Genomic DNA, 26,324 nt, shown 5'->3' on the forward strand with positions numbered 1-26,324 from the left:
GCGCGCAGTCTGATCAGGATCCATGCTATTCGCTATCAGTTTGTCTACTTGTAATCGGGTTTGTGAGCGAACAGCATGGATCCTGATCAGACTGCGCATAAGGAACGCATATTCCCGTAATTTGTACATTATTTTATCTAAATAAAACATATTCAGTAAGAATTTTATAGATTTCAATAAATTTCTGCAATAAAAATATTTTACTCAATTATGTAGACAGTATGTCTTTAAATCAGCTGGAATACCGTTAGGGCCATCGTGGTTACACTTTATAATCCAGAGGACGACAATGCGACAGTACGATGACGACAGTGCGATAACGCAAAGACGACAGTGCGAAAATTCGATGACGACAGTGCGATAAGGACAGTACGATACCGCGATTGTGACAACGCGATATAATTATCGAACTATCGCCTTCGCGTTATTGCACTGTCGCCATCGCATTATCGTGTTGTCGTCATCGCACTGTCGTTATCGCAATCTGGATTATAAAGTAATTTAAAACCACGATGACCCTAACGGTATTCCGTAATAACGAGAGTATGACGGCTTTTAAACCGGAAGTATACACGGAGGTCATCGCATGCGAATGTGTCCACGACTACAAGGCCTCACATCAATCAAATGCGGGGTGACCTTCGTTCAAAATCTACACACAACTGCCTTCGTGACGCTTTGAACTTTCGGAGCAGTCTTGCACTTAAGTTATAAAAATTATATGGCCCTATATAAACGGTTGTTTGTAAATATAACCCGAGCCTCCAGGCTCAATCAGTTAGAGGGCGAGACTTGTAATCTCGACATTGTGTGTCCGATTTTCGGACAAAAATTACTAATAAGTCTTTCGGATGAGACTTTAAATCGAGGTTCTGTGTATGAGTGCTTAAACACTTGGCACAATAAAGAATCAGGAGAAGCTTCTAGAATTTGGGGCATCTTTCTGAACCTTGCACTATCCTTCAAACTGTAAAATGACTAACACTCTTCTGGAGATATGGGCAACCGGTGGAAAGTATAAATAAACTAAGATACACACACGTGACCTTAGGTCAGGGCCATTTTTTATCCATGGTTCATAAATCACAGAAGTATATATCAACAAGGCAATTCTACATGCAAAATATCTAAACTCTGATTATTTTCGATTTACAAAAGAAGACTCAAATGTGTTTCCTATATAAACTAAAAGACCCCTGGTGTGAAGCCAATTTTTACTCCACAAAATTGGTAGAGGTCCAATTGACAATGTTTCATACCAAATTGAAATATTTAAGCTAAAGCATCTATAGTATATTAGAAGAGTTAATTTTTTGTTTCTATTTACATTAAAGGAAAAATCAATGACTCCCTGGGCGGGACCAATTTTGACCCCCAGGGGTTTTATTTGCACAAACTTGGTACACATGGTAAGTATCTGAGCTCTAGCTCTTTGGGTTTTTTTTTCAGATGAAGATTTTTAATTTTTTCTTTCGGTTCCCATGGCAACCAGAATTTAGCATAGAAAGGAAGTTTTTGAATTATTTTAAGAGCTTCATGCCAGGATCATTGCTCACCTGCTTAGTTTTAACAATATTTGCCTATTGGTATAGGAGGAGATTTGTTTTAAGAAAACGTTTGACACCATTAACGACGCATGACATACAAAACTCACCTTTGAGCACTTTGTGTTCAGGTGAGCTAAAACATGTGGGAAATGACAACTATTTCAGACATAAAATATCTTTAATATCTTTATTAATTGTTGACAAACTGATTAATAATATTGTCCTTGCAAATTTATATTGATTGTCCTGTATTTTTATTGTTTATGACAACCCCGTTCCTAAACTAAAGCTGTTAATGTAGTTAGCTGTTATAGTTTGTTTGTATATACATAATTTATTTTAGTTCTATTGTGAAGGAAGCTATAAGCTTACAGACAGGCCAATTAGTACCAAGAAATTAGTGTAAAGATTCTTTCTCATAGAGAAAAATGCTTAGCCCTGATGGGGTTTGATCTCATCCATCCAGTAATCCTTTAAAATACATACTAGTCTGATGTGTTAAAGGGACTCCACTGAGGTATTTTGACATGATGGGACTGAAAATATTTTTTCTAGATAAATGTACCATTTGATGTAGGTTGAGACCATAAATCTTTGTGCAAAATTTTTGATCATTTGCGCACTTCGTATTTCCAGAATAATTATTCAAATTGTAAAAAAATGACCGAAAATGAAAACTGTTTAAACGCTTTTCTCTCAAATCGGGCTAAGAAAAGCATAAAAATACCATTTTCAATTTATTCTAAAGTATATTTCTTAACTATCTTTTTTCCTATATTTCTGTTTAAAGTGCCCCAGCTCATTTATGTAAGAAATTCAAATGTTATGTTTTTACGCTTTTAAACCTCAGTGGAGTCCCTTTAACTATGCCATCACTTTGGTCCCGTTTGCCTTGAAGTCAATCTTGTGTTTGACAAAAGAATTAAAGATATATAAGGCTCAAATTAATCTTCAAATAAAAATGATAATTACTATTTAGTCTCCTTTGAAAATGTAAAATGTAAAAAAAAACAATATTTTATGTTATGAATACACACAGAGAAATAAATTAAGTTTTAAACTGTACACATTACAGGTAATCACAGTCTGATTACACAGTGTCATAAAAATTGGCAGTTTTTATAAGAATAGACCAAATAAATTTGGCAAGTAATAGGGAATGCAGTTTCCCAAACATAGTTTATAAATTCACTTATTCAAATTAGACATATTCAGGAAGAATTTTCTATATTTTCAATAAATTTCTGCAATTGATGTATACCCAAAGATAAGCATACTATATCTTTTAAGTAAATGAAAATAATTAAAGTGGAGACTAGAAATTGTTTTGCTCTGTAGAGATAATACTAGTGTATTCTGTAGACAAATCTGTTATGACTAAAGAAATTTATATCACATTTTCACTGTAGAAGATCTAAAGTTTATTTTGTAGTCAATCGGACCACTGCAGTCCTATACTCTGATAGATGAAACTGTATACATCACTTAGCTCTTCAATCTGAAATATACAAAAAGACCCAACAACATTAAAGCTGCATGCCTCAAGATGAGCCCAAAACATTTCAGGAAAACTCACTTTGAGAAAAATGAATTTAAGAAAAGATTTTAAGTAAAGTAAAAATATTCACAATTCAAGTAATGGTTTACATGTTATATACAATGAATGGCTGATTTTTCAGTATTCATTAGTACCATATCTCTACTGCGTAACTAATGTAGTAAGAGCTAAGTTTATAAAAAAAGTCATTCATTTGAACCTAAAATCTTCAATTTGAAACTGAGTCTAACACCAGAAATGGGCACCTGAGTAGAACCACCGACATTCAATATGCTAGAAGCATAACTTCCTCTCCTCACAAGAAAGAATCCAAAGTCCCTGACACCATTCAAAATCCACAGGGGTGCGGGGTATGTGGTTTGAAGTCATCAACCTTAACCACTTGGTCACAGATGCTTGATTTACTTAGTTAAAATATTCAAAATTATTACTTACTATTTTGGCAGTAGGTTTTCCAGCACCGTGCCCAGATTTAGTATCAACACGTATCATCAAGGGATTGGTCTGAAATAAAACAGAAAACTTACATGTTTTCCATACAATAAAAGCTCATTCACTATAAAAATCTATCACTTTTTGAAGAAACATACACATTTTTATTTATCTTTTATTATAAACAAGTATCTGGCCTTAACCACATTACAGTATCAAAATTAAAGCTGCTTAACTCTAGATATGCCAAATATTTCAAGAAAATCAGCCTTTGGAAAACTATACCTATTACACTCTTCAAATAAATATTTCAAGAAAATCAGCCTTTGGAAAACTATACTATTACACTCTTAAGTGTGTGAAGTTTCAACCCATTGCCTTCAGTGGTTTTGGAAACACCAACTTAACCAAAGTGCGACGCAAATGCCTAGTTGAGAACAATATCTCTTACTTCCTATTCTTAACATAGTCAACCTAAAAAAAATGAAGCGCCTTCAAACACTAACACTAGTACTAAGTCTGCAAACCTTAGTGTTAACGCTGCTTTCTGATGTTTATTTTTCCTGCATAAGCCAAGATGAAAATCAACTAGATTTTTCTTTTATTTTTTAGAGTGGATGGCTGAGGTTGGTGTCCCCACTCTCAATGCATGAAAAGGGCTCAAGGGCCCTCATTAAGCCTAGAATACACACAAACCAAGTTAACTTGAATACTTTCCCTCTATTTTCATAGGTCAGTATGTATTATTTTGTGACAGATACATAGCGTAGACTACAAACCTGTTTTTCATGTCTGCCGGCAACATGTTGAAGCTGGGCTATAAACTTGAGTGAATGAAGGGGGACAACTCTGTCATCATGATCAGCAGTGAGTAAAAGGGTGGACGGATACTGGTTATCTCCCTCTGGTTCATGTATGTTGTGAAGGGGAGAATATCTGAAAATATTGTATATTGTAATAAATTCGGACTCAAATTCAGATCTACTTATTTCTTTTCTGTAGATCTGAAGACTACTATATATGTTTTGACTTCTTTATAATTTGGATTTCCCAAGAAAGCTATTTTTAGCCATGCAATCAAACTAGTTTTTTTACAGATGGGCATTAGAAGAAGTATCAAAGTACCGCTATCAGTGGATGATTTTTTGTAAGAAAAAACAATTGTTTGAAGTAATTTTTAGCAAAATTAACTTGAAATAATAGTGTCAATTTTTAATGGGCCGATTGTTTTGCAAGTTTACCTGTCGGCTATGCTAACAACGCCATGTTTGTTCTTGAAATCTTGAAAATTACCTACTTAGTATTGGGGCTTTCAAAATTATGAAAGCTTGCCAATGACTGGCTGTATGAAATCTCACCAGAAATGACTTAGTATTTGGTCAGGGTAAGATCTAAAAGCGGAGCATTATTTAGAGCTGATTTTAATCAGATTGCAATGTAATTCTAAAGTTTTGGTCCCTCTGTAGGAAGACTTATCATACAATCTTTTTGAATGTTCATGCACTTGTTCACAGATGGAAAATAAAAAATCACTTTTAAAGGAACTCAATTGAGGTCAAATAGCAAACAATCACAAAATTTGGAATTTCTTATAAAGATCAGCTGGGGGCACTTGAAACAGAAATACATATAGAAGATAATAAAGTAAAAAAATTACTTAGAAAAATTGGAAATCATTTTTTGAGCAAATGTATTATTTCAGTTCAAGTGAAAAGCGTGGCAACCATATTCAATTAGGTCTTTTTTTCACAATTAAGACTAAACCAGAATTTAGAAAATAAACTTACTTTATCAACCATTTAAAATCTTCCTCTTTCTCAGAGCAACCGTAGTCTGTTGTCCATGCATGCCCTATAGTGAACTTGTGGAATTTCAACATGTCCATCACACTGAAATACAAAATGTCCATGATTTATATAAAATACTCTTAACATCCAATTTTCATGGAACCAAAAAGGTGGGATATAGTAATACAAGCTTTGCATTGTGTCTTGTTTCTATGCTATAGAAATAGCATCAAAACACAAGGCTATCTGATTTGTAAGAGGGGCCTTAGCCCCCGAGTATTAGTCAGATTGCCAAGTGTTTTGATGCTCTTTCTCTTTTGTATCATTGTCAAACATAAAAACACGTTCCCTGTTGTCACAGTAAGAAACCCAAGAAAAAGGTAGCCAATGAACAATTCTATCGTGTTTCCTTTTTCTGCGGTCACAATAATTATGTAAACCCCAGCAAAAAATGAACCAATTAACGGTCATGCTCTGGAGAGCAGGTAACTAATACCTGCACTCCAGTTGATGCACTGTGTTCCGGAAAGTTAAATAAAAGCAAGACAGAGAAAAAGGGGCATAACTTTGCAAACAAAATATTTAAGATTATCTGCCCTTTTGAAAAGGAATCCTTTTATGACAATACACATGTATATCAAGCTTAAAGTGAATAGCTATTATAATTTCTGAGAAAATGGACATTCATAAAAAATAAACAAATGCTGACGCTAATGAGAAGGTCATGACAATAGCTCACCTTTTTTTCTTTAAGAAAAAGTGTAGCTAAAAAAAATCATTTTTAAATTTTACTATTATATATTCAGTCTGACAGTCTGAGGAACTTTTTTTCACATGTTGTTGAAGCAGCCCTGTCTTAATTTTGGGGTAAAATTATACAGTATGTTTTCAAAGGGGGGAGAAAAAACAACTTTTGGAGAAAACTGCAGGAATTTAAAGAAATTTTCTTTGGGGAAGCTCCCCTCCCCCTGAAATGGCCCCTGCTATAGAACTGAAAAAGCCCTGGATATTTTTCTTTAGATTTGGCTTTTAAAAAAAATGCTGAATCAAATGGTGTGCAAAGAGAGGGGGATATCCTATCAATAAAAACATAATTTACCATGCATTCAAAATATTCAGAAAAACAGAAAAACTTTCAAGTAAATTTAACACAAATTAAGTTAAGCAACCACAGGAAACAGCAGGCTAATTGCACACCATATGTAATCGTATCTGAATCTACACAGATATTAATAACTGCACATGAAGTGAAAATTTTTCCTCACCTACAAAATTACAAAATTTTTCAAAATAAAATCAAGTACACTTTATCATAGAATGGATAAAAGTGCTTATGAAAATTCCAGATTTGATCAATTTATGTTTTCATACATACCCAACTTGTGCTATAGCACATCCAAACAATTGAGGTGCTTGATTTATACAGGCAGCCACTAACAACCCTCCATTTGACCCTCCGTTGATTGTTATCCTGAAATTGGTAAAATAAATGTATTTGGTCAATCCGATTAACTTACTTGTACATTATTGACGTCATATGGCATGTAAGAAGTTGTTTTTATGCTGTGCATATATTGTTTTGAAATGCACTTGACAGTCCTATCTGGTTTTTTTTAGGGAAAAAGTGGGAAGTGTATAAGAATATATAATAATATAAGCCCAAATAAGGTATCTACAAAAACTTGCTATATACTAAGTTTGATAACAATACATTTTTTCTAACAATAGTAATCTTTCGTAAAGCATTTTTTCTATTTCTAGTGACAGTGACCTTGACACTAGGGGGCCCAAGAGAGGTCTCCACATAAGTTTGCTCAATACCATGTTTGATTACAATATTTTATTCCTAACTGAAACCATAAATCAGACTAACGGACATACTTGCTCACTACTATAGGTACATAACACCCAAAAACTATGTTTGTGAGGGTATGTAGCCACAGTAGGGAACAGGAATCTTAACGGATTAATTTTGTCTTCAGAAAAGTGGCAAAAATTGACTTATATAGTAATAATATCTTTGTAGAGCAGTGTCAATTTAAATATACTTTAATCCATAATTTATCTTAAAAAGTTTACTCCTTGTTGCATCAATAACATTTATCTTCAAGCAAATCCAGTGTTAAAAGTGAGAAAACTTCAATATATATTATGCTCAAATTTGATATTTGCAAAAAATTGATAATTACTTTATAGTCTCTTTTAAAATATGAAATAAACTTCTTTTGAATACACACAGAGAAAATATGTTACGTTTTAAACCCTACACACTACAGGTAATCTCAGTTTGATGTCATAGTGTCATTTAAAAACATGGTAGTTTCTATAAGAGTAGACCATATTAATAAATTTGACAAGTAATATGGAATGCAGCTTCTCAAACATAGTTTATACATTACCTTATTCAAATTAAGACATATTCAGGAAAGTTTTACTAGATTTCAATAAATTTCTACATAACAAGTATTTTACCCAAAGCTGAGCATAGTACATCGTGAGGCCTCAATTACTTACTTATTATGACTACTGTATTTGTTCTCTATGAGGTATTTAGCCGCTGCCTGGAAGTCATCAAACACGTTCTGTTTGTTTCCTAATATTCCACCTTTATGCCAAGTTTCACCGTATTCTCTGTAAAATATAACAACAACAGTAAGTAAACATTGGCTTGTTAATTCTGTGGGGAAAAAACAACACAGCCATGTTCTACTAACACTCTCTGACCCTCGTGAAGATATCAGCCAAATATTTTGACACGGACAGACTCGGTTCCCTGCAGCACTTCAATGAAATATGAAAATTTACAGAAATTTCGAAAAATTCTGAGGTAAGGGTTTCTTGTAAACAAAAAATGATAACTTGCCAAGAACTCTGATAATCCTAAAATGAAAACTTTCACTTATGATGCAGATCATTGGCATGAAAATCTACATGATCACTCCTGATATGTTATCAAAACAAGAGCGATCAGTAATCACATGTGTCGCCTCATGATGGCCAATTTCATGTTGGGACAAATTTTGTGACAGACGGACAGACAGACAGACAGTGCACAACTAGACTTGGTACTGATCATTCCTGTAAAGTTTGGATAAAATTGCACCAGTAGTTTATGAGGAGTAGTCTGGACAAGCTTTTGCGTATCTGGCAACACACAGAAAAAAAACACCTTTTAATCAAAGGGCCATAACTCAGCCAAAAATCATTCAACCGGAAAACCTGTGCAATATGCGCAAGAACTTGAGCAACAGATCAATCCTGTAAAGTTTCATTGAAATTGCATTAGTGGTATAAGAGAAGTAGTCCGGACAAACTTTAAAAATAAAAATTATTAAAGGGCCATAACTCAAACAAAAAATCATTGAACCGGAAAATGCTGACAATATGCACAACTAGACTTGGTACTGATCATTCCTGTAAAGTTTGGATGAAATTGCACCTGTAGTTTATGAGGAGTAGTCCAGACAAGCTTTTGTGTATCTGGCAACACACAGAAAAAGAAACCTTTTTATCAAAGGCCATCCATAAAAATTTTTTTGTTTGTAGTGCTCCGACCGACCCATTAAAATGGCCCCGACTCTAAAAAATTTTTACCCCTTTGAGGATTTTTTTTTTTTTTTTTTTTGAGATCATTATGTATCCATTCTGTTAAAAAAAACTTTCTCCAATAACTTTTCAGACAAATTTTGAACTGAGAAGTAGAATAGTAAAAGAATTTTATTCCAAAACCAAAATAAACGCACGCTTTTCATCGATATTTTGCCAAACTTTGACCCCGAACATCGGCGATTTCACATTCGCCAGAAACAATAAAATTTCGCAAAGGGCGTAAAAATTCTCAGTTTCCAAGCCAAACATGTGAATGAATTGTTCTTTTGTTAATTATTTAACATTAAATCTTATAAAAGTTGATCCACTTTTGAAGATATTTGCTAAAATAATTGCCGATCGGATGAATCTCTTACACACTGTGTGAAGCTGTACTCGATTTTCCTATTCATTCCACTAAATGCTGCCTATATATACGTACAGTATATGGAAATGATGCCCTTTACAAATATAAAGTCTTCGTCTTTAGACTTTAGAGTGGACATATTAAACAAGAATAAAATTTGATTTATTTTTGGTATAAAAGTGAAAAAACGATTGCAACTTTGTTATGTGAAAATAGACAGAAATGGTACCCTCACTCATGAAGGTTTTTGACATGAGTGGACATATCTAACTTGAATACAATTTGATTTATTTTTGGTGAAATAAAAAAGATTGCAACCTTGATTCAAAGATAATATACATACATCAATGAATGTTAAAATGGACTACCCTTCGTAACCATAGACCACCACTGTATACATATATTTACACACAAAATAATACTAGAAGAACTTTATTGTTGACATAAATTAATTTAAATCATTTTGCATTTCATGCTTGTCAAAAAATGAGGTTACACTAAAACTTGTTGAAAAAACAAGTTAATTGATAAAATTTTTGCGAGAAAATCGCTGGAAATTAATGGGTCTTTTTCCGATACTTTTAAATAAGTTATACCTGTGTTTTCTTCATATTTCTTCATAAGAATGATAATTATTCATAAATTTTACCTTTTCCTAAATTGTAATTTAATAGCCATATTTTTTAATCTTTGTTGCAAACAATTTTACAAATCATGCACTGTTTATTTTTTTCTTTTGTTTTTGTTCCTTTTTTCTCCTTTGTAATTGTCCGTACTATATTCCCTTTTAAACACCCAAATGGGTTTATTTAATTGTTGCCAACTTAAGTGCTCTCTTCAATCCAACTTTCAAAACAAACTCCAGGCTCCAGGACCTGTTGATTACACACTATACATGTATACAGCAGGTGACGTAGATTTTTTCTACATAATACACAAATATGGTAAGTACACAGGACTGTGTGACAGGTGTAACATACAACATAATGATCTATTATTATGCTGGCTAGTGAATGGAGTTAATCAACTGGGTTAAAACAGTATGGTTTGTTTGGTAAGTGACAAGATAATCTAAATTTTCAAGTGTACCCCTAAAAATTAACAAAAGAAACAAATTAACAAAAACAACAAAAAACAAACAAACAAAAACAAATAAAAAAATAAAAGCTAAAAAATTCTGTTATCTAATTTCAAATATTTCTATTCTAACCAAATTAATATTATTTGCAGGATAAGTCCTTTTATTCAATAGTAATGAGAAATGGATTTGCTACACCCCTCCCTTCTTTGTGCATTTAGGCTATCCAGTAAATGAAATCTTAGGTAGTCATCAAAGCAGGTGGTAATCATTGATTTCTATACTTGTAGTGTACATTGCATTTTCAAATAACCATGAAATACTAGTATTGAGACTAATTCGTTCTATTTTCTCAAAGGGCTAGATATGTCAAGTAATCATATTGTATATATTTTTCTCAGATCACTTGTTTTATTACAGGTATTGTCACCTTTTCCAGACATTGCCAATTTCAGTAAATAAGGACCAAATTCAATTATTTTGTTTAAAGATGAAATAAATGTAAAATAAACAACAACAAAAGTGTTACATTGTATGTCTGTTATTATTTGAAAAAATTAAAGAAAATATCAACAGAAAAACATTTGCCTACACATTATAATTTGTCTAAATACAACTGTACAGTATATCATGGCAGACTATGTACTGTGTATTGCTATACTCAAATTTTGTAACAAGTGCAATTTCAAAAAAAAAAAAAAAATCCCCTACCTACCTACCCACCTCTTGAACTTAGGGTCGGAGCACTACAAACAAACAGTTTTTTAAGGATGGCCAAAGGGCCATAACTCGGCCAAAAATCATTCAACCGGAAAACCCTTGCAATATGCGCAAGGACTTGAGCTACAGATCAATCCTGTAAAATTTCATTGAAATTGCATTAGTGGTATTTATTATAAGAGAAGTAGTCCGGACAAACTTTAAAATTAAAAATTATTAAAGGGCCATAACTCTGACAAAAATCATTGAACCGGAAAATGCTGACAATATGCACAACTAGACTTGGTACTGATCATTCCTGTAAAGTTTGGATGAAATTGCACCAGTAGTTTATGAGGAGTAGTCCGGACAAGTTTTGTGACGGACGGACAGACGGACGTACAGACAGACGACGGAGAAGTGATCCCTATATGTCGCCACTACTCCGTAGAGGCGACACAAAAAGCTCGTACAAATGCAAAACCACATCCAAAATAAACTTGTTTTAAAATCCTCATATTTTGGCATTGATCAAACATGCATTTACAAAAAGAGCATTAGGCTGGGACTGTTAAAACTTGCAACTGAATTGAACCTATGACCTAGTTGCCAGCATTAGACAAAATTGTAAAAATCATTTAAAAGTGGCATGTTAGATTTGGTCAGCAAAAGAAGAAAACATCTTTAAGTCAACACCTACCCTCCGCCTCTAATGTTAGCCACTGCATAAACACCGCCTAAATGTTGTAAGAAAACAAGTCGAGACACTGAGAAACTTGCGCTTATAGGAATATTGAATCCACCGTAACCGTACAGCATCACCGGATTTGAACCGTCTTTTTTTATGTCCTGAAAATATAGCATGTAATAATCCGTTTTTTAATAATTCAATAACTTTATAACAAAGTAAATCTTGTTTAACTGTAACATTAAACCAAAAATATAAAGCTTTTGGGAAATAAAAACAAAATAATTTATGTGGCATAATGGGCCTAAAAAGCGTTGTTAGTTTTTTGGTTGGGTTTTACATTATACCAAGAAGATGTCATATGGCAATTTTCCAGCCTTACTGGTGGAGGAAGACCTTAGGCGCCCTTCTGTGCATTATCTAAGGCACAAATGGGTACCTAAGTAGAACCATTGACATTCCATAAGCAAGGTGGATAGCTTCCTCACATGAAAGAATTCAATAAAAGTCCCCGACAGGTTTCAAACCCTAAGTGGCTTTGAAGTCAACAACTTTAACAACTTGGCCATTGAAGCCCCAAAAAGCCATTTTAATAAAATCTTTATTATCATTAAGCAAAGCAAATATCTAAAACAGAAATGAGGAGCGTCAAGACAAAACCAACACAGTGAGTTTGCGACCAGCACGGACCCAGACCAGCCTGCCCATCCGCGCAGTCTGATCAGGATCCATGCTGTTCGCTATCAGTTTCTCTACTTGTAATAGGGTTGGTAAGCGAACAGCATGGATCCTGATCAGACTGCGCGGATGTGCAGGCTGGTCTGGATCCATGCTGGTCGCAAATGCACTATGCTGGTTTTGTTGTGACGTGGCTCAAATAATGTGTTAAGTAATGTCTATATATACTTGCTTTTCTATGTACTAGGAACATTGGTATTTTGGTCCCATCTTTACTACTGTAGAACACTTGTTCCGTTGTGAATTTGTCAAAGTCGAAATTCTTCACTTTTATATCACGGAAGACCTGAAAAAAAATCAGAATACTCTGTTTGAACCCTCTGAATTCAGAGTTTTTTTCTCTGTAATTTTTGAACGATTGACCCAATCCTGAGAATTGGGATATTTCTATGATGTTTAAGACAAATTGGGAAAAAAATCCTGAGAACATATTGTAAACAAAATGATTTTAAGGACAAAAATCATAAGAAATTCTGTCATATGTTAAGAACTTCTCAATTCTAGTGAAAAATGTTGATGTTTTGTTCTTTATTTTGGTTTGTTTCTGCTCAGTTCTTATACATCTTAAAAACATGCTTGCAGAAAATTCCATGCTCAACTACATTTATAGGTGAATGTTGGGACTAACTTACCTTTGGTTCTAACTGATCGGTTGTCATATCACATCTATAGATAATACCTGGTGTCAAAAATGACATAAACTGGTAGAATATCTGAAATGACATAACAAATATAATCAGCAGAGCTTTATACAGAAAATGATGACTGGAAATTTGGTAGCTTACATTCCTCCTTTTTTTTGTGGAGAAGGGATCGGTTTTACAAAGCACCACTACTCACAGAGGTCATAAAGGTCATATCGTGACATTCCAGCTTTACTGGTGAGGGAAAACCTCAGGTGTCGTGTCACAGAATTATTTCAGGCACAAGTCCACGAGCCAGCACCTGAGTAGAAACTACCCACATTCTGTGAGTTAGATGGATAGCTTCTACACATGAAAGCATCCAAAATCTCAGGATTTGAACCCATAGCAGTCGGGGGCAAGTGGTTTGAAGTAAACGACAATAACCACTTGGCCAAGTGACCTCAGGGGTCACCTTCGAGAATTACTTCAGGCACATGCTAGTACCTGAATAGAACTGTTAATGTTCTGTATACTAGCTGGATAGCTTCCTCATTCCTAAAATGAATGAACCCCAGGAAGGCTTCGAACTTACAGCAGCAAGGGACAAGTGGTTTTAAAGTCAAACCACTCGGCCAAAGATCTTCCTGCTTAACTATTCAAACATTGGTACACAAAAACTGAAAACATAATACTATATCATGTAGCTCGTATTTTTTTCTTTGAATCATACAAGCTTTAAATGCTAAAATATATTTCCAAAATGTTATATCTTTATAAATATATAGCTACCAAGTCTTCCATCATCCGTTTGTAAACAAATTCACCTACCTCTGTCAACTTTTTCTTGCCAGAGTACCCAACAACTGTCCCTACTTCTAATGGTAACTGACAGATTCTCTTACCATCTGATAAACCATGTACATACAGTTGATTCTGAAAAGTATCACAAAATATCAGTAAAGCAAACAAATAATTTTCAAACTTTTCTTTTTGGGTGAGTTTTATGTTGCACCAACATAATATAGGTCATATGGCAACTTCCAGCTTTATTGGTGAAGGAAGACCTTAAGTGCCCTTCTGTGCATTATTTCCACTAAACAGGCACCTGAGTATAACCACCGACATACAGTAAGCTAACTGGATACCTTCTTCACATGAAAGAAATCTAGTCCCTGTTGGGATTCGCACCCACAGCGGTGAGGGGCGAGTGGTAAATGTTCAAACTCTCCTAGATTTATCAATACAATGTGAAAATTGGTATCTATTTCTATACTTATTTGCTAATTAGGCATGTTAAAATAGAGAACCATTAAAATACATATTAAAGTATATTTAGTGGAGATGTATTTTTATGACATCACTTCATCCATTAATGACAGATTGGGCAATAGTGCACTTGATTGCTCACTTTATAAGTACATGTATTAAATTAGGCCTAAATATTCAGGAAGAAAAAAATTTCAGGAACAAAAACTAAACATTCAAATTTTTAAACTAAATTTTACAATATGTAAATTCAAATTCATAGTTACAACTACTAAATGTTTTATATATCAGTTTACCTTTACATCCTGGAGGTAGCACAACACTAGTTTGTTGCCATTTACAATAGCTGACCACTCTAGAACATTCTTCTCATGTTCCTCTACAAGGGTGCTCCAATTTTCCTGTACCATATAATAAATTTAATAAATCATGCTGAAATTTTCATTTTTTGTCAGTGTCTCATTAACTTCTAATAATAAAAATCAATAATAAATGTTCATTTGACATTTCAAGGCAAGAGCAGTAATGTTTATGTGATACATAGAGGATATTGAATGAGTGTAGTTCAATACTGAATTTATTGAACGAGTTGCATAAAATTATATTATGCGAGCCTCTGGCGAGCATATTATTTCATTCACGAGTTAAATAAATTCAGTATTGAACTTACATGAATATAATATTCTATTTATCACATACCCAAAATAAAGACTGTTTACAGTGAAAAAGAATCAGTTTTCAATGACGGGCTTATAGTGAACACTTACATTTAGAGTGTTTTTAAATTTCATTTATATAATGCAAATGACGTCACATCAAAATATGCACGGCTTTGCAATACTGTTAAATATTATAGAATCGCAAAATTGGCAAGGGTATGTGATAAATTCAATTTATCATTGAAATTTTTTCACTTCTCCTTTCTCTTTGCCAGTGTTTAAAGGACAGTGTTATATACTTCTGAATAAAAATTTGTAAGTTACAATTAAGAAAATTATATTCCATCATACAACTGCCATGGCAACTGCTTGATAACCCTGGCCTGTTAATTATTTTTGATATCGCACTAGTACTTAACCAGATATAAAAAAATAAGCCTGCCCATTAAAACAAACTTTTTTTTCAGTAGCTTATATTCTTATTCTTAGTCTTCGGCCTTGTAACCCTCCAATTTAACCGCATACTTTTTTGCAATTTCAAAGTCTTGAATCAAGCTGTTATAGTTATTATTTTTATTTTGTTTTCAATTATAAATCAATAATTTAACTAAAAGAAAGGTAACACTTAAGTTTCGTAAATCACATCCTTAATGTCCATGTCATACATCAAACATAACAGACAGGCTAGACTAGATTATCTTGGTGATCTTGTCATTTAACTTATAATTATTATTGGTTATATTTAATGTATGGAAACTACAAGCACTTGTCTTCATAGAAAATAATTGGTTATTTTGGTATCCCGTATTAGGCCCCATTACTAAAAGTTATTCTATATAAAGAAAACATACTAGGATTTCCATGATTTGTGTGACAAACCAAATATTAATGAGTAGCAATCAAGCGATTAAAATATAGTTTATAAGTAACAACAATTTTTGTACAGGAACTACTCGCATGCCAGTATACTTACCATTTCAAATTTACTGAAATCTATGTTGATAAGTTTGTAGTTTGGAGACTTCAAGTTGGTTTTAAAAGTAAATAAGCTGCCCTCATTTGTAATATACTGAAAAAGAAAAATATTCATAATGTCTTTGATTTTCTTTAAAAATAATAAAAACAACATTATAAATATTTATTGTCAAACCTTTCTGTAAATTCTCTTTATAAAAGATGACTTAATAGAGGTAAATATTAAGCACAGGATTAAACAACTTAAAATCGAAAATTAACTAATAGATAAATTTGGTCTTCATGTTTTTTCTCTAGGTTTTACACTGATTTTAACACATGTCTTGGTCATATCTAGGCAGTTGACTCAACTAACCATTTTCCTTGTTAACTAACCAGTAATATTCGGTCATATATCTAGGCGGTGGATCCAACTCATCATTTTTCCTAATTAACAAACCAGTAATATTTGGTCATAAATCTAGGCGGTCCTGCTGTCCCTAAAATTCATAATGGATAGTTCCAAATTCAAAAGTGGTCAAATTCATTACACAATTTCAGCAGGTGAAGGGGTTAAACGGATAAGAAAAAGAAGATATGTTACCTCATACTCAGCATCAAAGTTATCAACAACCTTGACGTATGGTATAAGCCCATTAATACCGTCTGGTAATGTACGTAGATCGGTAAAATACAGACGGTTCACCGGATCACAACCCTGACTTATAGCAAGAACGAGATAATGTCCACAATCACTGACCTCAGCACCTCTGAAAACATACCAAATGCATCATATGATTTCATTGATATATATCATTAATTTGGTTGAGATTTTTTGCATCGCACTGCTATAGTTAAAAGTTTAGGTCATATGGTGACTTTCCAGGTTTACTGGTGAAGAAAGACCTCAGGTGCTCTTCCATGCATTATTTAGGCATGACCGGGCACCTGAGTAGACTGAGTAGAACCACAGATATTTCATAAGGAAGCTATCCAGCGTCCTCACATAAAAGAATCAAAAGTCCCTCTTGGGATTCGAACCCACATTAGTTAGAGGCAAGTGGTTTGAAGTCAACAGCCAAGGATACCCCTTCATATCTTCCATAAACATCATTTTCTATTATGGGTCCAGTCAAATTTGCCATCTACAACTATCAATTTTTTTCCATAATGCAAGAGATATTCTTTTTACACAAATATTTGTGCGTATCTTTTCTTGTTGTTTTTACATGAAGCTATCTCAAACTGTTTTGAAACTTTAGCATAAATATGTCAATGACATACCCGACTGCACGTAATACACACTCCTAACAGTTCTTTCTTGACACCAACAAAAAAAATTTCCCAGAAAACACTGTTACACAATTCATCTTTTTAAATTTCAAAGCAAGACTAACTTATGATGAAATATCAATTTGAATACCCTTCACATTATTCCCTCATTTAACAGATGGGGCAGTCAAGTGCATAATCACACTATATATATAGACGGCATAAATACCAAATGCTTACTAGTCTCATGACTCGTCTGATAAAAAAAACCAAGTGATGTAAAGAAAGAAAATTACTTCTCAGCTCAATGTAGTTCAACGTTATTTTCATTTTTTTTATCAATTTTCTTTCATATTCGCATGTTAGAAGAAGAGACATATATATCAACTTTTCTTGCATTGTTGTTTGATAATGCACAGGTCATCCTTCAAATTCTTTGTAATTATTCACTCAGACTTAATTTGCTTCATGGTTATATTCCTGCACACTTAAACTCAAACCGTGCATTATTCTACAACACCGCACTCAAAATTGATACCTATTTCCTAAATAAAGCAAATACGAAAATGAACTCAACTCCAGCACTAGAAAATATGAACTTACATCATCCATTTTGGATTGTCAGGAAATTCTACGACTAAGGTATCCTCTGATTGGTCAGTTCCTAACCTATGGTAGAACAACTTCTGGTTTAAATTTGATGTTGTCTCTGTTCCGTCAGATTTGCCCTCTTGTTCTGGGTAACTCTACAAACAAAATAATGCTTTACTGTAAAAACATTATGTCATAAAAGGTCCACTTAATACTTATTTTGTGAAAATGAATCATAATCAATCTTTTGTTCTGCACCTGATGCTAGGTCTTCAATACCTGTGCATAAACCCGATTCTAGGTCTTACATACCGTTACATAAACCTGATGCTAGGTCTTCAATACCAATACAAAAACCTGATGCTGGGTCTTCAATACTGGTACATAAACCTGATGCTAGGTCTTCAATACTGGTACATAAACCTTATGCTAGGTCTTCAATACCATACATAAACCTTATGCTAGGTCTTCAATATCAGTACATAAACCTCATGCTAGGTCTTCAATACCAGTACATAAACCTTATGCTAGGTCTTCAATATCCGACATAAACCTGATGCTAGGTGTCCAATACCAGTACATAAACCTGATTCTAGGTCTTCAATACCAGTACATAAACCTTATGCTAGGTCTTCAATATCCGACATAAACCTGATGCTAGGTCTTCAATACTGGTACATAAACCTTATGCTAGGTCTTCAATACCAGTACATAAACCTTATGCTAGGTCTTCAATACCATACATAAACCTGATGCTAGGTCTTCAATACTGGTACATAATACTTATGCTAGGTCTTCAATACCATACATAAACCTTATGCTAGGTCTTCAATATCAGTACATAAACCTCATGCTAGGTCTTCAATACCAGTACATAAACCTTATGCTAGGTCTTCAATATCCGACATAAACCTGATGCTAGGTGTCCAATACCAGTACATAAACCCGATTCTAGGTCTTCAATACCAGTACATAAACCTAATGCTAGGTCTTTGAAACTATTACATAAACCTGATGCTAGGTCTTCAATACCGTTGCATAAACCTGATGCTATGTCTTCAATACCGTTACATAAACCTGATACTAGATCTTCAATACCGTAACATAAACCTGATGCTAGGTCTTCAATACCGTTGCATAAACCTGATGCTATGTCTTCAATACCGTTACATAAACCTGATACTAGGTCTTCAATACCGTTACATAGACCTGATGCTAGGTCTTCAATACCAGTACATAAACCTGATACTAGGTCTTCAATACCAGTACACAAAACTGATGCTCGTAGACTTAACTTAGAGGTGGCTTTTAACACATGTTTGACTGTATATTAGTAATAAAATCAATGTAATACTTACATTATAGAAGAGACCTTTACCATCATGTGTCCATGCCATACTAGAAAACTTCACTCTCTTCAAAACATCAGGTAAATCTTCCCCACTTGGTGCATTCTTAAACTGTTCAGATAAAAAAACAAACCATATTTATTCTACAATGCATTTGTTTCCCTTTTTTATTTTGAAAGAAGACGCATGACTGTGCTCATTTGAAACTCGATATTAAAGCAGCTTGCCCCTAGATAAGTCCCATATAGAGAGGATATTGAATGGGTGTAGGATACATACTGAATTCATTGACAAATTTGTAAATTGAATAAAATCTAATTATGCAAGCCTTTGACAAGTTCAATAAGTTTAGTATTGAACTTACACAAATACAATATTCTATTATCATATATTCAAAATATATAGTTTACAGTAAAAATGAATCACTTTTTCATTGACCTATTTAGTACTTATAGTGTGACGCTAACATTTAGCATATCTTTACGCTATGTTTGTATAATGCAAATGCACGGCTGTGCAATACTATTTTTACGGAGTCACAAAAGCGGCATGGGTATGTGATAAAAATCTATAAAATTTACAATTGTATACGGATGAGCTTTAAGTCACATCAGCAATGTTATGTTCCTATTAAAACATTCCAGTTAATCTGGTGGGAAAAGACCTCGGTGTAAATTATTTCAGGCATAAGCGGGCACCGGCACCCGAGTAGAAACACCAATGCTGCATAAGCTAAACGGTCAACTTCCTCACAACCGGCAATGCAGTAGAACCACCGATGCTCCATAAGCTAGATGGACAGTCACAACTTCAGTACATGAAAAAATCCAAAGTTTCCGACGGGATTCTAAACAGTCCAATTTCAGATCGTAAAACTGTTGCAAGTCCTTCTTTATTTCATAGAATATACTGCAGTTTTGTGGTCAACCCTCCATATATATATATCTGCTATTTTGTATGACATGCCTAATAAGGAGTCTTAGGGCTACACTCTACAGATCTTAGGTTTGTATCATTCCAACCTCTTTTCCTCTTCTACAACCACGGAAATTTAACATCAAATGCTGACAAGTCACTTTTTTAGACTCATATAAGGGGAAATAATACTGTTATGAATATATCATTCACCTTGATGGTTATCCAATCGGAACCCTTTTCACTTAGTCCGTAAGCATAGATGTCCCCTTTCTCAGAGAAAGCTGTCCCACGAAGAGATGTAGTACCGTCTTCGGAGAGTTTATTTGGGTCGAGAAAAACTCTTGCTTCCCCTTCTAGAGAATCTTGTACATAAAGAACACTGAAAGATACAAAAAGCTTTTTTCCCTAAAATTTATCGTGTACATACAATAATACGAGAATGCATAACTGCCTTTTTGGATTAGTTAAGTATATACTGGTTACTATTTTCATAACAGATAAACTTGCTGCATTTTTTTTTTTTGAAGTCTTTCAAGAGCTCCTTATATAGAGCAACAAACTTCAACTTTTCTCAAGGCTCAATAGTGAAACACTTTATTATAATTCTACTTAAAGCTAAAACAGTGATGTATCAGCTGATTGCCACTCCAATTTTTTTCCTCAATTTAAGTATAAATGTTAAGGTTTTTTTATTTATTTGACACATAGTAATAAATTTATTTTTGTGAACTAAAAAACGGAATTAATCAACAAGTGAAAACCCAAGGTGCCCAGGAGGCTATATCCCTACAGACCTCTTTCACGATCTTGTTAAGCAGACATAAAGACTGTGATTTGTAATGACTTGCCATGAAATTTTTCAATCAACAAAACTATTTATCATATACGAGGGGTTATCCAAAAATTCTTGGACTTTTTAAATAACTTTTGAACGCCAACGTGTATTGTAATGAAATTTTATCAGCATACATTGTAGAATATAATCAACACGTTTTGAAATGAAAAATTAACTGCGTCAATAAATAATGATTTTATAATGCTTTTAAAAAATCACATACACGGCACCCGGCGCACGGTAGAAAAGCACAGTTAGTCATCGTATATTTTTTGCTAAAAAACTACTAATTTACGTAGAAAACCCGCTAAACATTGCATATTTCTTCTATGATGTCATTGAAGTAATTCTTTAAAATAATGGACGTCACTTCCGTTAATTTTTGTTGAAATCGCCAGAAACGCCAGACGACGATATTGTTTACAATGGGATAATGATGGACACGCAGAAATTAGAAAATTTTGTTGTAATTTTGGAATGACACTGACAGAAACATTTGGAAAAAAACAGCAGGCGAACAGAGAAAATAAAATTTCACTATCATTACTTTTTAAGTGGCATAAAAAATTTAGTGATGGACTTTACTTTGTGAAGCACAAATGGTTATTGACTGTGTAACGTTGAAGCATAAGTTATACGTGAAATTTAATGACGTTGACGTCAATAATTTTTTGGAGTGCGCCGCTGTCGCTGACATGTGTTTATGTAAAATTAAATATTGTTGTAATATAAGAAGCTTCTAACATGAATTTTTCTGTGTTTATTTCCTATTTATTTTTCTAAGCAGTGTTAGAATTTCAAATCAATATCTCAAATATATTTTACGCAGCAAAGAAAGTCCACGAATTTTTGGATAACCCCTCGTACATGTATCCAGGGCTTTTTTCACAGGTTGGGGAAGCAGCCCTGCCCTTAATTATTGGGAAAGATTGCACAGTATATTTGCAAAAGGGGAAGAAATAACTTGATGTAAATTCAATTTTGGGGGAAAACTGAATGATTTTAAAGAATTTTTCTTTGGGGAAGCAGCCCTATACCGGCCCCTGCTATAGAAGGAAAAAAGCCCTGGTATCTTAAAAAAATAAAAGATGTTTGTAAATGGTAAAGGAAGATGATATGGATCGCCAATCTGTTAATTATGAAAACTCTAAAAACATACTGACCTCTGATTTTGTAATCCAGTATTATAGAAATAATAATAGCAGCTCCCATGCTTCTTTGGGCAGCCATACTTTGGATAATCCCACATTTCCGTAATCCTGTAATATAAAACAAGAGCTGTCCGTAAGACAGAGCGATCTAATATTCTCAGTGCTTTATTTAACAAAATGGGTATAATTCCATAAAAATGTAGAATAGGGTTATGGGACCTGTGCTCATTATGTTAGATAATCGCAGAGAACAAGTGTGTGAAGTATCAAACTATTTCTATTGAGAAGTTTTGGATGCAATGACACTGAAACTGTGGTGAGTGCAGCAGCTCTCCCTACTTTTTGAATAGTCAAGCTTAAAATGAATATAACAACTCAAAAGTTGTCATCTTTTTTTTTTTAAAAAACCTGTATAAAAACAGACAGTCAGTACAACAATGTACAATATAGTTTTCTGAGTTGAACACATACTGTCTTGTACTGCTGGCAATTCAAAAGGGAAGTGATTTTTTATTAAAGGTGTCGGGAATTGATGAAGTTCATATTAAAGCGTGTTATACACACGTGACTTTCCCCTCACTTCCTACATTATATTGTTTCTGTTGTTTAATACATGACTGTTTGTTAGTAAAGGTAGAGTCTGGAAACTACGATTTTGTTTAGTCATTATACATCCCCACATATAGAACAAAGCTTCAAAACATAAAAATTAAGTTTCTTTATAAAGATCAGTTGTCATCGAGACACTTTTGGATATTACAAAAATTAAATTAAAGAGTCTTTGAGAAATAAAGATTAGCATTTCTGAGGCATATAATGGGCCATAAAAATGAAACCATGGAGCTAAATATAGATGGAGAAGAAACTATGAAGTCACACAGTTAAATTCAGTATCGGCGGAAACGTATTCACTTAAGTTATCATATGTTGCGGGATTCTCCAAGATTTGATCAATCCTGGGTAAAAGTAGCCAAAATACTGCCATACAGATTCCAGAAGGTACATCGACAAAAAAGATGAAGCATTTTCTACTAATAGAAGAAGCAATAGTTATTTATCATAAACGTACAATATACACTTTTCCACACATATATTTCTCCGATGAAACCCCTGTCGGCAATTTAAACATTAATTCATGGATATTGCTGAAGTTTAACGAGAGCACGAAAATTGGAAACTAGTGGGAAAACCTGATAATCACTGAAGCACCCAAAGGATTGTGGGTCTGAATCTATTTTTGGAGCTTCCTATCCGTTGTATATATATCTGTGATGGAACGTATGAATAAAGTTATAAAATTCATCAAAATTTACCTTTCCTGAAGCTTTTTACGTACAGGACACGCTTCAATATATGGTCGAGACAGATCATTTTGAGCATCAACAAATTTCTTTGTTTCTTCACTATCAGGATCTTCTAGCCACTGATATGGGTCAGCAATCTATAAATAGAGCAACATTCGAGTACTGAATAAACCTGATATGGGTCATCAATCTATAAATAAAACAACATTGCGAGTTCGGCAAAACCTGATATAGTAAAACAACATTGCGAGTTCTGAATAAAATGATATAGGTCAGCAATCAACATTGCGAAAAACCTGATATGGGTAAATACTTATAACTGTAATACCAGTTCTGGACAACATATTACGTCAATTAAATTGCAATTGCCAGTCAAATGTCCAGATAAAGGTCAGACAATCTTGACCTCAGACCATCACACAGGCAAATAAGACGTTATCCAAAATGTTTTGTAAGAAGTAGTGAATATTGAAAGTCATCAAATTGTTATGAATCTTAATTAATCATTCATATAATCAGTAACCTTATTGTGTTTTAGCTGTGGTTTTGAAATTTACTATGACTTCTACCTACCATTATCAATGTTTGTTAATTAACAGATAAAAACATCTATATACAGTGTCCTATTTAGTCCACAAAATATTGCTAGTTAACACACGAAATTTATAGCCTTTAAAGTTTAATGGGCGAAATTTAGTACTAAATTTTGCATGTCTTAAATTTTGCTAGTCCATCATGCGATAGTCCAACAAATTGTACTGCGCGACGAGATATTGTACTATTTTGTGTCTGGGTAATACCTCCCCTCTAATTCTGACCCAGAACGAAATCAGAAAATATCTCAGAATAAAGCTTTGGCACGTCAAGATATTTTGACTTGTCGAGCGATAACTTATGTATGTAACACCTTTTCTAGAGAGCAGTGGAACTAATTCTAGCAGAATTTGGAAACTTCACCTGGATAATAATGGTCTTAATTTTCGTATGTTGTGTGTTCCTAATGCGATAATTATCACGTTGAAGTGGCGCCCTATAATTATCGCATTCATGAGAGACTAGCGAAATTTAAACACAAGATAATTATTGCCTCTTTAAATTTCACTAGTGTTTCATGTAATAAAAATTGCCCTTCAACGCCATAGTTATTGCTTGAGGAACACACAATATATGAAAACTAAGACGACATTATTAATTGAGGCGAAATTGTTCGATTTTGCTAAATCAAAATTTAAGACATGCAAAATTTAGTACTAAATTTCGCACTTTGCAATAATTATCACATGTTTACTATCAAAATTGTATGGACTAAATAGGACACCGTATCTACACATTGATGGAACGTCCATAAACTTACAAACTGTCCCCAAATATAGTCCTGGACCTGTTAAACGTTCTACACATCTAGGTAAACTTGAAAATTTACGAGTAGATCTATATCACTTTGTAAGCATTCAAGACTTAAAGCCGATGTCTAAGTCACGATGTAAGGATCTGATATTAACTGGGAACATAAAGAATAAAGTAAGAAAGAAAAATATATTTACAACTTGTTAGTCTCATGTAAATACATCGCGAAAACGTATTGCATTTACGTTTCCTTGAAAAAGATTGACTCTAGCTTGGATTCAAAATATTTAACCTGTTGTCCATGATAGTTATCAATTTTTGTATCATCCCTTCGAACATCTGGATATTCAAATTTCCCCATTACTTTGCTTTATTTTACATTTGTTTAATGAATTCCAATATTCTGTTGCGGTCCTACTAAACACTGCTAAGGACCGCTAAGGACTGCTAAGGACCGCTAAGGACTGCTAAGGAGCCACAAAGGACTACTAGGGAGGCACAAAGGACCTTAAAATACATCCTAGGGCATTCTTATAATATATGGAAGTATGTTTAGTGATAAAAAATGTATAATATTAAGAAAAAATATTATTTTGGTGAAAATTTTATGAGTTGCTGGACCGCTAAGGACTGCTCAGATACACAAAAGACTGTTAGGGAGGCACAAAGGACCTTAAAATACCTCCTATGGCATTCTTATAATACAAGGTAGTATGTTTAATGACAAAAAATGTATAATTTTAAGAAAAAATATAATTTTGGTGATAGAATTTATGCTTTCGTTGAGTTGCCCGACAGCTAAGGACTGCTCAGATACACAAAAGACTGCTAGGGAGGCACAAAGGACCTTAAAATCCCTCCTAGAACATTCTTATAATATATGGTAGTAAGTTAATAGACAAAAATGTATTATTGTAAGAAAAAATATAATTTTAGTGATAGAATTTATGTTTTCTATGAGTTGCAGGACCGCTAAGGACTGCTAGGGAGGTACAAAGAATCTTAAAATACCTCCTAGGGGCACAAAGGACTGCTAGGGAGGCACAAAGGACATTTATATACCTCCTAGGGCATTCTTATAATATATGGTAGTATGTTTAGTGAGAAAAAATGTATAATTTTAAGAAAAAATATAATTTTGGTGATAGAATCAATAGAATTTATATATATGTTTTTTCGATGAGTTGCCAGACCGCTAAGGTCTGCTCAGGTACACAAAAGACTACTAGCGAGGCACATCGGACCTTAAATTACTTCCTAGGGCATTTTTATATTATATTGTAGTAAGTTAATAGATAAAAAAAAGTATTATTTTAAGAAAAAATATAATTTTCAAGATAGAATTTATGTTTTCGATGAATTGGAGGACCGCTAAGGACTGCTTTGGAGGCACTTATGAGTAAATAATGACCTTAAAATACCTCCTAGGGGCACAAAGGACTGCTAGGGAGGCACAAAGTAATTTAAATACCTCTTAGCGCATTCTTATAATATATGGTAGGATGTTTAGTGAGATAAAATGTATAATTTTAAGAAAAAATAAAATTTTGGTGATAGAATTTATGTTTTT

General features: G+C 33.6%; 1 protein-coding gene across 1 annotated transcript in view; it reads right to left on the minus strand.

Moving 5' to 3' along the window:
• Positions 1–1,718: 1,718 nt before the first annotated feature.
• LOC132760356 (prolyl endopeptidase-like) overlaps positions 1,719–26,324 on the minus strand; it is a 30,391-nt gene continuing 5,785 nt past the window's right edge. The window contains exons 2-20 of the mRNA XM_060752342.1: positions 25,047–25,154; positions 23,417–23,544; positions 22,116–22,211; positions 20,328–20,496; positions 19,209–19,310; positions 17,863–18,005; positions 16,592–16,757; positions 16,007–16,102; positions 14,671–14,775; positions 13,937–14,041; positions 13,115–13,195; positions 12,655–12,768; positions 11,757–11,905; positions 7,839–7,955; positions 6,700–6,795; positions 5,325–5,426; positions 4,317–4,473; positions 3,541–3,609; positions 1,719–3,045 (exon numbers count right to left, since the gene is read on the minus strand). Coding sequence (XP_060608325.1) covers positions 2,980–3,045; positions 3,541–3,609; positions 4,317–4,473; positions 5,325–5,426; positions 6,700–6,795; positions 7,839–7,955; positions 11,757–11,905; positions 12,655–12,768; positions 13,115–13,195; positions 13,937–14,041; positions 14,671–14,775; positions 16,007–16,102; positions 16,592–16,757; positions 17,863–18,005; positions 19,209–19,310; positions 20,328–20,496; positions 22,116–22,211; positions 23,417–23,544; positions 25,047–25,115 — 2,130 coding nt within the window. The 5' untranslated portion in view covers positions 25,116–25,154 and the 3' untranslated portion in view covers positions 1,719–2,979. The remainder of the gene's footprint in view (positions 3,046–3,540; positions 3,610–4,316; positions 4,474–5,324; positions 5,427–6,699; positions 6,796–7,838; positions 7,956–11,756; positions 11,906–12,654; positions 12,769–13,114; positions 13,196–13,936; positions 14,042–14,670; positions 14,776–16,006; positions 16,103–16,591; positions 16,758–17,862; positions 18,006–19,208; positions 19,311–20,327; positions 20,497–22,115; positions 22,212–23,416; positions 23,545–25,046; positions 25,155–26,324) is intronic.

The sequence above is a fragment of the Ruditapes philippinarum genome, unplaced genomic scaffold (genome assembly GCF_026571515.1).
Source record: "Ruditapes philippinarum isolate M1 unplaced genomic scaffold, ASM2657151v2 ctg1090_1_1_1_1, whole genome shotgun sequence".
Taxonomy (NCBI): domain Eukaryota; kingdom Metazoa; phylum Mollusca; class Bivalvia; order Venerida; family Veneridae; genus Ruditapes; species Ruditapes philippinarum.